General features: G+C 31.5%; 1 protein-coding gene across 3 annotated transcripts in view; it reads left to right on the top strand.

The window, feature by feature from the left end:
• Positions 1-10,760: 10,760 nt before the first annotated feature.
• LOC126749074 (brachyurin-like) overlaps positions 10,761-16,459 on the top strand; it is a 47,176-nt gene continuing 41,477 nt past the window's right edge. For all 3 annotated transcript variants that reach the window (XM_050458696.1, XM_050458704.1, XM_050458713.1), the window contains exon 1: positions 10,761-11,009. In XM_050458696.1, coding sequence (XP_050314653.1) covers positions 10,860-11,009 — 150 coding nt within the window. In that variant the 5' untranslated portion in view covers positions 10,761-10,859. The remainder of the gene's footprint in view (positions 11,010-16,459) is intronic.

Consider the following 16,459-nt stretch of genomic DNA (forward strand, 5'->3'; position numbering starts at 1 on the left):
TGATATTTAATATAAGTGACATATATTGTTGGGTATTAACAAAATAAGTGATTCATTAATTTTATGTCAAAAATTCATTTTAACCTTGAATTTTTATGTTAAAAAACTGTAGTGTATTTTCTTTTATTTAGCAAATATTAGCAATATATATTTAACCGTATATTGTATTTAAAAATTATAATTCAGGTTTAAAATGACACGTGTTAAGAAATTGATACTTTCTTAAAATTTATTCGGTAAAAAGGGTCATAGACTATACACATTATAAATTTAACCATCTTCGTATCTCTTATATTTACCGAGATCCCAAAAATGAGCTAGGAATTTGTAACACGTCGTATAATATAGAATATCTTGTAAAAAATGACGTTTATAAACAATATAACGCATTACAAGCTAATATTTTTCTTATATTCGTTTATTTGAAGAAAAATGTAAAATAACAATATTAAAACGTATAAAATAATTGCATTTTCTATTTCTGAGCGCGCGACTCTGTTTCAATGGCCGATGTTCCCGGCCCGTCCACAATTCAATCCCAGCAGCATTAAGAGAATCTTGTATCTTCATCTGTTTCACGTTACCCGCGCCGAACTTGCCTATCTTTATCTGATAAATATTGATTGGTGAATGCGCCGGGGTGCCGTGGAAAGAGTCGAATCAATCGTAAATATATATAGGGATAGATCACTAAATATCGTAATATATTTTGCAGTTTATTTTAATGCGTATATGTAGTATGTTGACTGTATTTGGTACATACTCAATTTTGGAGTTTGACTAAGCAACTTCACCTAAATTATATTGGTTTAAGTTAAGTTTAGGTATTCAGTGCTCTTTCAATTTAAGTTTTCTATGTTGTATGTACCTAGGATAATTTAGCTTCATTGCTATCAATTCCTTTTCGTAAGCTTAAGAGTGTTAAGGACTAATCCGTAGCCGATCGACAGTTCTAGCCTGGACACTTATCCCCGCTTCCGTCGATACCTCACAACAGAGGCCGAAATCATGCGAGGCGACAACCGCATCGCGGTGGCAAAAACTCCGCGCTGGGGCATATATTTTGCGTTGATTCAAAATAATATTTTACTGCAGTTATTATTGTAGTTTATAGTAAGATTACGCATTTAAAATTTGAAACTACCAAACTATTTTGATACTCGCTTTGAGTTTTAAAAAGAATAAAAATTCGGTATTTAAATTAGGTGGATAAATTAACAATTTTATTTTTAACTTACCTTTTACAATCTTAATTTTATTTAGAATAATGCCTACCTCTTGCTGCATTCCTGGGTGTAAAAGCAATTATAAAGATACCGAGAGAGTTACCATTTTTCGTTTTCCTAATGACCCGGATCAAAAGAAAAGATGGTTAGAATGCATTGAAAGAGACGACGTAGTGATAAAAGAATCATCAAGGATCTGCATAAAACATTTTTCTGAACGTTTCATTATTCGTGAGGATATAGTGGCTAGGAAGGATGGAACAATTTTAAAGGTTTCTCGAAAAAGAGTAAAGCTGTCAGAAGATGCCTGTCCTACAATATTTGAGAATCAGCCATTCACAACCCATACCCCTACAAAAAAAAATCACGGGTCTTACAAGAGTTAGAACTTGAGCCACAAATGATAAATCAAGAAAATAAGGAACAAAAAGATTGTATAAATATATTTGAAGAACTAACAGGTAGTATTTTGCATATAGTTCATGTTCATATGGCATATTCTTTTATTTACTTATAATGTGCAACTTTGGGGTAAATTATCCATTTTCGTATTTTGAGGGTAGGCGAATTTGAAACACCGTTTATGTATATTTTTCCAATAAAATAAATAATAATAAATATTTAAAACATTTATCATATACTTAAAAATACGTAATAAAAAAAAATATTATCTTGTAAAATGTAAAATATTAGGTCCCGCGGTATTTTCACTTAGTCGTTCCACTGTACGGCGTGCACCACCAAATCTCGGCTTCAATTTTGACGCCACGAAACCAGTGTCACGGCTAGAACTATCGATCAGCTACGACTAATCGTCGGACACATCGCCGGCGTCAGTAGCATCGCGCATCTCACCGCGCTTGCGTTCATAGGAATATAAGTAAAACGACCAGTCGACGGTCGAGTCAGTCCATACCCTGCGATCTCGGATTACCAAAATTAATTCATATAAAGCTTTCTTCAATCTCCCTAGATGGCGGTAGTAAGAAGGTAGAAGTCAGGCAACCCTCGCGTACCTTTACTACCTGATGACGAATATAAAACTCCGAAGATATGGTTCTATGGTTGTGATTCACATACATTACATTTTGTTTATTTTGCTACGCTACGTTCGAGTTCGCCGCTACTTTTGTGCCTCATTTTGTGTTTGTTTAGTTTATTTAGTGACAATTTTGCTCAGTGTTTCTCAAGAACTTTATAAGACTTATAGTACTGTTATTTGCCACTGCAATTGGAGATTTAAATGTAAGTAGAATGTTTTTCCTTTTTCCATATTTATTATTTTTATATAATATCCATTCTTTAAATGTATTAATTAATATATTTTAACATTTATGAATTTGCCTATATAAAATACAGGGTGTTTGTTAAACATGGGGCAAAATTTCAAAGGGGTTATTCTCTGCACTGCTCTGAAAATATTTTGTCATTTAATGCTTTTTGATTTTGGGTGCTTCGTTTCTAAGATACAATGGCAAAAAGAATTTCGGTAATAAAGACAATTTATGACCCAAAATGTTGACTCTATGCCCCCTGCTCGAATGCAAAAATCCAAATCTTCTCATACATACATAAATTCATAAGTACATAAAAATTATGAAAAAATTTCTTTAGCCATTATACCAGAACCTACTTATTTATTTTCGTTTTTTTATTTTATTACAGTTTAACATATAATATTTAAAAAAAAAACATTATTTTAATATTTTTTTCTAGATGCTAGAAGATAGTATATACACTCACAGACAAAAATATTGCCTATCACTATTTTCATCACAATCAGTATCTTGTATTTATCTTTTTTTCGTTGAAATGTTGTGTTTTTTATTGTTATGCTAAAACGTTTTACGTATATTACAATTTATTATAATTTATTATATTTTTTTTATAGAAATAAAAAAAATGGTATATTACAATTTATTATATTTTTTTTATAGAAATAAAAAAAATGGAACAAATAATTTTGAAATGGAAAAAAATATACCTATCTTTAAAAAAAAACTCAAAATAAAAAATGCAATATTTTTATCTGTAAGTGCATTTTATATATTTATATGTAGGTAATAGAAATTTATCACCAAATTTCAGTCTAAAAGTAGAAAAAGAATCCAATAATTTCCTAGGTACCTTGAATGCAAATTATTTCATAATTATTCCTATAATCCTATAAGGATTATAGATGGCCTGGGTTACTGGGAATTCTCTTATTTCAGTTAAAAATAATCAGGTACAAACAAAAATTTGGGTAAATTAGATAGGTACCTCTTAAATTCTTAGGATCAATTTCTTTTATGAATTAATTTTCTTTTATTATAATAATTTTCTTATATTATAATACCTACAGTATCATATTATTTTTAAAGGTATAATAATTAAAGCAAAATGAAATGAAATTTATTGTAATTCTCAATTATGTACTTTTTATTTTTCTTTCACAATACATATATAAAAATATTGATTTTCATGAATATTTTATTACCTATCTACAGTGTGTCCACCCTAAAGTATCCCCACCCCTGTAAAATTTTTGTTTTTTAACCGATTCAAAAATTCTAATGGAATCTTAATCAAAATCACTGAAACCCCCCTATACGAGTTTTTAGCTCTTTACTATACAGGGGTGTTTTAATAAAATTTTCATAAATTTTTATAAAAATCAATAATTAGACCCCTATATCGAATCACCCTGTAACAATATAATAATTTTAAGTTCAAAAATATCAATACCTTATACAGGGTGGTCCGATATATGGATCAAATCAACAACTTTTTATTAAATTTATGGAAATTTCATTAAAACACCGTGTACATTAGAGAGCTCAAAATTTGCATACAGGGGGTTTGTGATGATGCTGATTAAGATTCCAATGTCAAAAAAAAAAAATTAAAAATTGCACTAATATGATTTAAAAGACTAGTTTCGCAGGTGAGTAAAAAATATACATATGTCATAAAAAAAACCAATAAAATATTTGACCATTAATCTAATATGAAAAAGGAGTTACTATAGAAATTTACATAATTAATTTTACATAAATCGTAATAATTTACTTTTTTTTCTTTATATTAGGGGGTGCCAGAGGACGAAGCTGATGTGAAACTGAGAAAAGGAGGAGGCCCGAACCGAATTTTGTAGCGTACTAGATAAGTTGCCATCGAACAACATATAGTTGATATCCAGCAACTCTGATGACGCAGAAAGCGAATTTTTTTTAAAAGCAAAAGAGTATATTAAAGGACAAAAACATTTAAAGTATGTTAATTCTGAATTTTTGGATAAAATAAAAAATGCTATAGCTTTAATAAAATATATTTTCAATAGAGATTTTCATAGAAAAAAACAAGTACCTTACACATTGAAAACTTTAAATAGTAGGATCTGTCTGACTGACTGTTTATATGATGAAGAAATTAAAAATAACATTTTTAAGTATTTGATAAAATTTAAATTATTCAATTATTCTAAACAATTAAATAGGATAATTAAAGGTGTAGATTTAAGGAAAGTCCCAAAAACTGCTTCAAAAATTTTTAAAATTGAAAATATCACTAAGTTGCGAAGGAAAGCCATTGGGTCACGTAAATAAAGACAAGCAAATGCTTTTACTATCCCTAATAGCACAAAAATATTTATTTAATATTAAAAAGAAAGGTTTATTTTACATTGCAAGATTGTTAAATATTATAAAAATATCTTTTTAAAAAATTTATTTAATATTTTTAAAAAAAATGCCTAAAAAATTAAACATAAAAAATAAAAAAGTGGCAGAAAGTAAAAAAATAAGAAAGTCCCTACCTCTGCCATGGAGGCTTTGATTTAGTGAACGTTTTTTTTTTCATTTTAATTGTAATGACGCTATTATAATCTAACATATTTGTAAAAAATAAAGTGAAATAGGAAAAGAAAAGGCATGAGAAAAACTGTTAAAAAATATTACAAATTTAAATTAATAATTAAAAAACCGATTTCAAGGGGCCCCATCTTCGTAGGGAGGGCCTATGGGAATTCTTTTTATAAGAAAGTTCAATTTTTTTTTTGGTTTTTTTTTACCTGAATTCGAGAGATTTGCCACATTTTCCGAGACACCCTGTATATTTATGTACATAATATCTGTTTTATTTGTAACTTGTCTATTTTGTAAGTATGTACTAGGTTTTTTTATCTCTATCAATCCATGTAGACTTCTCTGGTTTTGCCTAATCTAAAAACTAATATGTATAGTTGCCGCCATCGATATTTTATTTTGTTCACTTGTCAAAAAACCAGTTTTCCACTTGTCAAACAATGTTATAGTAGATAATTCGCATTGTTTTACAAGTTTTTTAACAGGTGACCAAAATAAAATATCGATGGAGGCAACTATACTTATTATAATATATGGTTTTGATTTTTGCTTTTAAAAAAATTTTTGTTGCTTGCAGTATCTAATTTTGCAAAATTTTGTTCATACATAATATTACATGTATTTTACTTGCTAGGAACATAATTATTATTTTTTATAAAAATGTTTTGCAAAAAAATTAAAATGGCTTTATCATGAACGAAAACCTAAGAGCGCTCTCTACTACCATTTATTTGTTGATACCTATATTTATGTATAAATATTATGTTGTATTTTTTAAGCAATAAAGTATGTATTCGGGAAAATATAATTTTCGTTTTATTTATGTAATGTAATATCATTTTTGTAAAAGATATCAATCTATTAAAAATCCCGCCAATATGGGTGTCGTGCGCCATCTAGTATCGAAAAATTGAAATAGTAGTTAAACAGTTGAAGCTTTAATTTTAAGGAGGTTTCTACTGTTCACACGCGTTCATATGCTTTTACTTTTTTTATTCTCGAGAGATGCCGCTAGTCTCGTCTTAATTTTGTTAGCACGTTCGTTTATATGGAAGTTTCCATTCTATTAACCCCTATAAACTGTTTATCTATGGTCCCCCACATAGTAAACAGCTTCCCGAGAAACTTGTGTTTACTGTGCAGTCCCCGTACGATCGATAAAAGGCGAGGGTCTCGCGCGTCACCAAGATCAAACATGTGTGAGATGACGTCATTTCGTACTTCACTCAATGATTAACGTTTTTTGTACGTTTTGTTAAAATGTCATGTTTCTTTCGATGTGTAATAAATATACAGTCCATATCTAAATTGTGTTATTAAATAAAGTCCACTATTATCGAAGGTGATAACAGGGAGTATGTTAGAAATTCTCATACACAATTCTAAAATTTGCGTCAATTACACAGCTATTCTTCCTTAGCTCAGTGCAGCACGCGGTAAAGGGTCAAAGTCAAACGTCGGCTTAATTGAGCTGCATGCCGCCATCAGCATATATAGACTTTAATATATTTTAAAGTTGAAATATATAGACTTTGCTTTGACTTTCGGTGCCGACGGCCGGGCTAGTAGGAATATATTATGAAAAATAATAAGATTCAAGTTCGTTTTGTCTCCTGAGCTGTAGCATCGCGGCCGCTTTCCGTTCATTGTTTTTCACGTACAGCTTTGTATTATACTTTTACATGCTGCCCCAGCATTATTTATTGTTACTATTGATTTAATAAATGGCACTTTTATTCACAATTCACAACGGTTTACTAATTTCTTTTATACAGTCCACTACTCGCTTTCCTATTTTTTACATCATCTGCATTTTGCAAAGTACGTCAAGTCTTCACCAATAGAGATCACTGCTCGTATAAGCAGGGTGTTAACAACTAATCGTTAACATCTAACATACACATTTTTAAACGAGTAAATTCTTAGCTATATATTAACACGTAATAATGTTAATTTAACTTGTTGATGATTTTTGATTAAAAAAATTGCAAAAAAAAATTAACATTATTACTCCTAAACCGCTTTTAAAAAAAACTAGAATGGCAACATCGCCAGAAAACGCTGATGTCATCTTATCAAACGGCTTTGTGTTTACATTTGGCATTTGTGAAGTTCTTTAGTTTTTGGTTGAAAAGGGAAAAAGGTCTCATTGGACTGAACACTGAAAAAACTTCTAGTTTGATAAAATTGATCTCTTCTCATATTTCGCACAAAATATTTCCAGGTGTTTAGTTCAGTGTATTGTGTGTAAGATGTAATTAGTTTTCATTTAGGCGTGCTGACACGTGGGATAAAGAAGAATTTCTAAAAAAGCAGTGAATTATAATGTTGCGTAAGAACAGAGAAATAAACAGTAAAAACGCGGTCTTCGCATCAAGTAACCAAAGGTTTAAGCTTAAGCTTAATTTAATTATAAACGGGTCTAAGATACTTTAAAATAGGCTCTCTATTTCTAGACACTGGAGACCTAAAAAAATTACCCAGTGTAGCTCAATACGCAGCAGAATTCATCTTGTTTTTGTATAGGCTTTTTGACAGCCTCCATGTCAAAAGCGCAACTCTAAAGCGAATGCCAAACCTGAGAGAAGAACAATTTCATCCGTGCAATGCAGTTTTATTGCATGAGCAATTTTGGATTCAAGTCAAATCTTGGAGTCTTTTTTTATTTAATTTTTGTGGTAAGTTTAAGGCAAATGGAAAAATGGTAACTCATATAAACTTTACTTTAACCATATTTACTTATTGCCTCTTTCATTGCTAATTTATTATTATATATTTAATTTATATTTACTAAGGAACATTACTAGTGAATTAAATAGGGGGTAATGCCTTGGTGATTTTATAACATTTTTATTGCCTTTATACATTTATTATAACCTTTTTCAACGCCCTGTATAAATTGTACTTTGCAAACTTTGCTTTTCACACAACAAAATTCTTATTAAACTAGTAGGTTTACACATTGTAAAATTTGGCGAATTTTGAAATTTTATCTAATGTTTTAAATTTAATAAACATGTATTTTATTTTGATTTTGTTAATTTTGACTGTGAAATCTGTGAATTTGTTACTCTAATGTATTCTATTTTTACAATATATTTTGTTTAATTTCTGAAACCCAGATCTATGTATCTAATAGGAAATGTATGGGTCTTTCAGAAATTAAAGTACACAAATAGAAAAAGTGATAAATAGAAGACTTTTTTTAATATGGAGATAAAAAAAGTCCCAATTGAACACTTTTGATATTTGCGTGCTATAGCTTAAAAAAAAAACACACATTTGCCACTTATTTTCAGCGGACGGTATAATAAAACAAAATTCAAATTTGCCTCCATAATCAAACTTTAAATTACCCGCTACTATGACTACACAAACTCATTTTCATTTCCGGTTAGTACTACTACTCCTTGATGTTCAGAGGGCGCAACTGTCAATCAATGGTTCAGTGTTCTATTAGCTCTTACGGGAGTTTCCTATCTAAAAAGTATTAATCTATGCCAGTATGAATTCGTTCATCATAGCTATAACGCCTAGGTAGGTACCATCTATGTTGATCACTCGAATATCTATATGCTGAATCCTTTTCTTCCTGCATCCAAGAATTTCGACTTTTGCCTTCCAGTTGTTGAGGGAGTACAGAGAGTCGGTAAGTTCATCTATTCCTTTGTTCCATGTGATGAATTGTGAATGACAAGTAAAAAAAAATTATCTGCTCTTTTTTCTCCATCTCCTTGGCGATCAAACTATTTTAGGACCGCTTCGAGCAACCATACCGCTTCCTTATACACAGTTGATCCATTGTGTTACAGAATAGCTTTTTTTCACCAAAAAAAATGTAAAAAAACTTCCACATAAACTGAACACACTTCACTTTCTATAAACCCTATTACGGCTTTAGTCTTATTCGTGGAAACAATGAACTTACTGTGAATATTATTTGACGCGTGGACTTATCAGCTGCTTGATAAAACTTAGTAATTTTGTAAAAGTCTTAAACTAGGTTCTGGTATCAACCATATTTTTTTCAAAATTTGCATTAAATGAAATCAGTCTTACTATTCTAACTAGACCGGTAATTACAACACCTCATAAAGTGTAAAGTTCTAAAGATATCTATTTAATTAGAGAAAAACATAGAGTTACGTCTTTCGTTCAAACTCTTTAAGTTGAAGCCAGTTGTCATCGATGGACATTTTTGTTACACTTTAATTTTTGGTTTATGTTTAAGTCGGGTCTAAAAACAAATCTTACACTAAAAATATTTTTAATAATTATTTAATAATTCCATTGGTATTTTAAACAAACAAATATGTCAATGATATTTTTTCACATTTACCCTCCTTAAGGAAGAACATAATATCAAAGATTCATCAAAAATCCAATCACAACTTGACAACTAAAATAAATCACGCTACCAGTCTCTACCAAAAACACATCAGTAATTGTAGTAAAGTAATTGATAAAGTTAACAGGTATAGATATTCTTAAGAATGCAGGTTCGCACTAAAAACTTGGTCATAAAATTGATGGTTAAAAGTAACTAGGTCATTGATTCGTGTGTGGCCATTGCCATAACAAAGAAAATCTTTATAGTGTAGGCCCATTATTAAAAACATGATAACCATATTATGTGATGGTAGAATAGTCCGATTCTGGAAACAATTATAATGGCTAAATGATATTGGGCCATTATTGCGAATAGTCATTGGCCATTGTAATATCAAAAAGAAGCTTAGAGACTAAATGGCGATTACTGGAAACTTAATTGCCATTTTAAATAAAAGCAAAATGGGTGGTTTGAGTCAATTGGGCCAGTATATTTTAAAAGTTACCCCCACTTGCCGAGGAATTTTATTATTAAGTCATCACTCTGTCGTCATGCTGGGTTGGGAACGTTAAAAAAAACCTGATAAATTGGATAAGTATTGTAAGTAAATAAGCCTGAACTTGGTTGACATAGTTGTTCGACAGAGATTTTTTTTTTGTTGAGAATGTTATCATCTTTTTAATATAATTACTGGGACATACTGAAGTTTGATGTTGAAAGTTTTTTAGAAAATAATAAATTCTCCAATTAACTGTAGAAATCTTTGTTGTCGTGAGCTACAACAGAACGCCTTGCAAATATCATAGGCTCTATAGGAGCAGTCCTGTACTTCATCTTACAGCATCTTAAGATTTATGAAAAAGTTGCACACTGTCAGGACAACCACTACCCGTTAACGTTAAAAATAACGGAAATTAAAAAGTACCCAAAATGGGACACCCTGTACATTGTATTGATATAGGCCTTGCTTGTGGAGCGTGTTAATTACTCTTATCTGTGGAATGATCAATTAAGTAGCAGTTGTACTGGTCGTAGCATCATCTTCTACCAAAATCAGAATATTTTAACTTCTAAACCTTGCCGAGTAGCTCATTCAGAAACATCTGTAACACTAATAAAACATTGTTAATACTGGGCAGAGTTCCGGCTTCGCAAACTTTGTTAAAAAGTCTGAGAAATAAGAACATGAGTTTTTTAAAATTATTTTTACGTGTACAATACTCACCTGGAGTTTGGTGCGTTCCTCTTGACTTAGCAAACATTATCGTTTCGAACACAGACTTATTTATAACTTAGACAAGTTAATCAGAGAATATATTATGTCAAATTTTATTTTATTTTCAATGGTTGTCATTGATTGTGACATCTCGACTTGTTTATGCTACTACCAAGAATCGTTTTAATATTTTAATTACAAGAAATTACATTACATATTAATTTTGCTACTATAATATTGCTATGAATCTTCGACTATTAGTTCCGAATTTATTAATATACTTGTTATATCAAATTAGAATGGCTGCATCAAAGAATCAGACAACACTGATTTTTATAAATACCACATTGATCGACTTTACCACAACCGTTACTTCAACGAAACATGAATTGGTAAGATGTTAAAATATAAATTATATTATCAATCAATAAATAACATATTTTTAGTAACCTAAACCCATATAAGATCGCATGGGTTTGGGTTATTCATAATTTTATATATGGTTTTCGTGCTTCAATCTCATTTAGACATTTTTTATTTAATTTTACATAAATAAAACTGTGATGATACTTTTATGAAATCGTAAGTTTTTTTTACTTACGTACAGGTCGGTTGGATAATTTTTGCTTAAATTCTTGCGATCGATCCTTAACACTATCTAAAAGAGACACGCACAAAGAGAAGACAGCAAAGGTGTAGTAATTGTTGATGATATACTTTTTTATTTAAAACAGTGGATTTTCATGGAAATTAAACAATTATGCTTTTATTCACACAAAAAAAACATATTTATGGTTTTAAATCACTTAAAGAGAGTTTGCAAGTGAGTTTTGTGCAAAGCGGATTCCTGATTTATTCATTTGATAATAGAGCTGACCAAAACTACTTTCTTTAGTTTTAATTATTGTTTAAGTTCTGTTCATCAGTGTTGATACGTAGTCTTCTCTGTTGCCACGTGTAATGATGCAACTTTGTTTTTCGGTAGAATTTGCATTGTTTCATTTATCTAACTCCTAGCAGATGTAGGACACGTCTGAATCGGGGATCGTATTTTTGAAACCATGCGAGAATCTTCGAATGCGAACAAAGTCGAGCGGCAAAATTCGCACACGAATTAAAAAGTGCAGTTTTGAACAACATTCGAAATTTCATTCGCATACGAAGGTGAAATGTAGTGGCAACGTAGCAAAGTCGAGTGCTATTGAAAGCCATATCAAATGGGATGCAGACGATACAGATTTTTTAATCTAACCTGAAATTTAAGTTTAAAAACATCAGGGAATTTTGAGGTTTTTCTTTATGACCTCTCAAAATATTGTGGTTTTGTGTCGAGTGAGTAAAAGAAAGAATTAATTTTATTTATGGCAGAGCACTCCGAATTAAAGTCGGGTAAATGCACCCAAGATTTTTCAGCTAAAACTAAACAGCACAAGCCTTGTGGACAAAAGTAGCGGACAGATTACACAGTCTCCCTGGAGCACATCAATTCCATCGTAATAGACTTGCTTACTCTATATAATTTAATAAATTGAGCATCTGAATACATTTCAAGTAGGTCAAGAAATGAAGAGTACATCCTATTCTTTCGATCTGCCAGAGTTTTAGTCTCTTCAGTGCAAGACGACGTTTATTTGCACAAGATTGATTAATCTTGCTATTTGATTAGAGTTTTTTTTTCAATAAACAACAAAAAAACACTACGAAAATACTTAACGAACTCACACAAATTAAAAAAAAAAGCTAGTTTAAAATCAAAACAAGACAAGTGGCAGAATTAAATTGAAAATTGCACATGAAATTCGAATGGTATATACCCACTCGAGACACCGTATGCGAAAAAGTTGGCATACGATGCGGTGGAAAATACGAATATGCGGGCACACCGCACGACATATCTGGAGACGCATGGAAGGTTAGCGAATCTTCCGAACAGTGTTTTGCCGAGTGGTGATAGGATTAACATGGGTTTTTAAATTCAAGGCTGCTAAGAACGCGAATAAGGGCCAGACACGTGTCCTTGAAAGTGATTCCAAGACAGTACAACTTTGAGGATGATTGGTCGGTCAAGCGGATGATTAGGGAGGCAATTGGAGACCATAACCTCTAGGACAAAAAGCTGGAATATTGGAAATTAGAAGCAGAGAAGCAGAAGGGGCTAGTTCCATTCCCGCCAATCGGGAAAACTAAAGAAGGTGGATGTGAAGAGGCGATAGTCGACCTGTATTTAGCAAGCCCGAGTAAAAGCAAATATGCCCCAGGTCTCCTCACTGCAACACCATAGCAAAACTGTTTTCATCGACGCATGTATGAATGGAATCTTCCGCACTAGGCTGGTGGATGCAGATGCGACAAAGATAATTATAAGACACAATGTAGTAAAATCTGCAGCTAAGATTCGACAATCAAAACACATTTGAACATCCTGACTATCACAGGCCCAGATTAACGAGGAAGGAATAATCGGGACGGATATAATGGACACTAAGGGCTTGACGTTGAGCTTTCTTTTTTTATAATAATAATAATAATAATAATAATAATAATAATAATAATAATAGTAATAATAATAATAATAATAATAATAATAGTAATAATAATAATAATAATAATAATAATAATAATAATAATAATAATAATAAAAACGATTATTAATCCTCAAGAAAATATCAGTACATCTATCAGCGAAAATAGGCACGTGGATTAAAAGGCAAATTTCAGCTTCTAAAGAAAGGATAAGAACTGTTGCAGCCTGGTAACTAAAATACTAACCTACACCAAACACAAGTCACAACCTTAAAGTATAGATGTAAAACAAATTTGTAAATCTAGGAAGTAATACAAGTTCAGACATAGATAATAAAATTTGTATAATAGTAACAACTTAACATAACTCTTGCTACTTAATATTTAATTGACTATAAGCAATAGGTATATAAAAATATAAAGTTTTATGGGCTTAACACAATGTTAGAACAAAGTAGTTATAAGCCTTTTCCTTGCATTATTTCGAACAGCATTTATAGATAGCGAGAGGTCCGGTATATGTTTATTCACACAACTTGCAATATTATAGGAAGAGCTGCGGTGGAAAATTTCTTTGCGATGCCGTGGGATCTCCAGAGGATTTCGATGTCTTATATTGACTTATATTGGCTAGTAACAGCCCTGCACTTAATGCTATCTATTAGGTAGAGAGGACATTTATTTTTGAAGATTCTATAGCAAAACACAGTGTAATTTAATTCTCTTTGAGACATATTCAGCCAGTGCAAGACCTTCAATTTGTGTGATAACCCATGTGGTCTTCGTATTCCAAATATGTATCTCATACAGGCATTTTGAAGTTTTTGCACACGCTTTTTGTCCCTATAATCAAGACAAGGACCATAAACAGTATCACAGAAATTCAGATGTGAAAGAAACAGGGAATCACAGAGCATCTTCCTTTTTTCTATATTCAACACATATCTTTGGTAATAAAGGGATTTAAGCATGGAATAACCTTTTTCTAACTTTTTTGTTACATGGTGAGAAAATTTTAAGTCAATATCCACGTATGCACCAAGATTCCTACTCATGTTTTGAAATGAAATGGACTCATTATTGATGTGCAACTGAATGCGATTAAGAAGGTTTTGCCTCAAAGTGTATTTAGTAAATAACATAGCGACAGACTTCTTCGGATTTAACTGCAAATAATACCTTTAGGACTGGTCATACAGCAATTTTACGTCTTCATTATTAGAAGGATCAATGGAAAAAATTATCTGGGTGTCGTCAGCGTAAATATGATGTTTTGAATATTTTAAACACGTAACAAGTTGACACGTATAAATAGAATAAAGAAGGGGACCCAAAATACTTCCTTGTGGTATGCCAGATGAAAGACTCCCATCCTCTGAATATTTGCCATCCAAACCCTCTGTTTCCTATCAGTGACAAAGTTTTCATGAGATCCACTGCCTTAGTAGAAAATCCTACAAAACCAAGAATTGACAACAAGATCTCATGATTAAGCGTGTCGAAAGCCTTGCTATAATCCAACATAATCAACACAGTCGACATGCTTTTGTCCAAGGATCTGAAAATGTCATCGGTTACATCACAAAGTGCAGTCGCACAGCTATAATTGAAGCGAAAACCATATTGTTTTATAGGAATTACAGAATTATTTGTCAAAAATATATTGATCTGCGACTCCAGACACTTTTCAAGAACCTTAGACAAAACTGGCAAAATTGATATTGAGCGAAGGTCGCTATAATCCTTAGGATTTTTCACTTTAGCTAACGGCAGAATGTTAGCTTGTTTCCAGAGGGTGGGAAATTCCCCAGCTAGTATACAAGTATTAATTATATTGGTAATATGCGGTATAATAAATCGGCAGCAAAATATTATAAGTCCCACATTTAAATTATCGCGACCAGTTGCATTAGACCTGAGGTTACTCAAAATAATCATAATGTCGATCTGTGATACCGGAGCAAAATTAAATGAATCCTTTGTTAACCTATTATATCGATAATAATTTAGAAGGTCAAGATCAGTGTTAAAGGAGATTCCGTTTTGTGTAAAGTGAGAGTTTATATGGTTGACAATTCTAAGGTTTCCAGGAACGAAAGAACTTTTGAATTTACAAAATCCGATTTTTCTCATAATATTACATTTTTATTTGATATTACTGTTTCTTAGTTTAAAGTTTAAATAAAACTTACTAATTACTTTTTTGCAGCTCTAATAGCTGTTGTGGTGTAGTTTCGTAGTTGTTTGTAATATGTCCAGTGAAAAGGATTTTTAGTTTGGCATCAAATTCTTTTTAGGGCTTTATTAGGCAGTTTAATGAAATAATGAACATTCTCAGTTATCTAAGGTGAAGGTAAATCCAAGGTAAGACCTTTTCTTACCTTTTACATTTCTTACTGGTGTGTGACGATCGAAAAGCTGAAAAGAATATTTGAGGTGAAGAAATTAAATTTATCGTTAACATTTTGCAAGTTAAATAGAATATTTTAGTTAATGTGCCTTAAGTCGTATTAAAAACTGTCACTGTCAATATTTTTAATATCACGGTAGCTAAAATTGTTGTAGGGCAGTTTATCCAATTTATTAAAATGTAAAGTGCAATAAATTAGAAAATGGTCAGATACGTTTGGGCCTCTAATTCCTACCTCTGTAACGTTTTCATGATTATAAAAAATCAGGTCTATTATAGAACAGCTGTTTGCATCGATTCGGGTTGATTCAGTAATTAGCTGAGAAAAATTAAAACTTTCTTTCTAAAAAAAAAAGAGGTTTAGGAAGTAGCTCATTTTGTTCGATTTTAATAAAAATATCGGAAAAAACATCCCTTTGATCTCTAATAATTGGCTGAAGAGAGAAAGCAATTTCGTGTGGGCTAAGAGGTCCAGAAAGAGCTTGTTTAAACCTAACATTATGTATAAAACGAAGAATATAGGCTACAACGCTTTTAATTTTTGGCAAAGACGAGAACCGAGTAAGTAAATACAACAAAAAATTGTCATTTAGAGCCACGACAGGAAGGGCAGTTTGCCTTTCTCCCTTTTTAATTTCGAAAGATACATTAGTATCTGAGTGAGGATCTAAGGTGGGCCGAGAAGGCCAGATGTCTTTCAACTTGATGAAAAAATAAGGGACCCGACCACCACATAGCTGTATCCAATAACTGGACAGGTGTTTGGCCTCGGCTGGCATAATCTGCCGGGTTTTGTAAAGAAGGCACATCATGCCAGTTTGAAGAAGGTATAATTTCCTGGATGTGACCATCCCGGTTGGCTATAAAAGTTCCATCGACTTGACGAAGACAGCCAGGCAAGAATAATCA

This window comes from Anthonomus grandis, chromosome 2 (genome assembly GCF_022605725.1).
Source record: "Anthonomus grandis grandis chromosome 2, icAntGran1.3, whole genome shotgun sequence".
Lineage (NCBI taxonomy): Eukaryota > Metazoa > Arthropoda > Insecta > Coleoptera > Curculionidae > Anthonomus > Anthonomus grandis.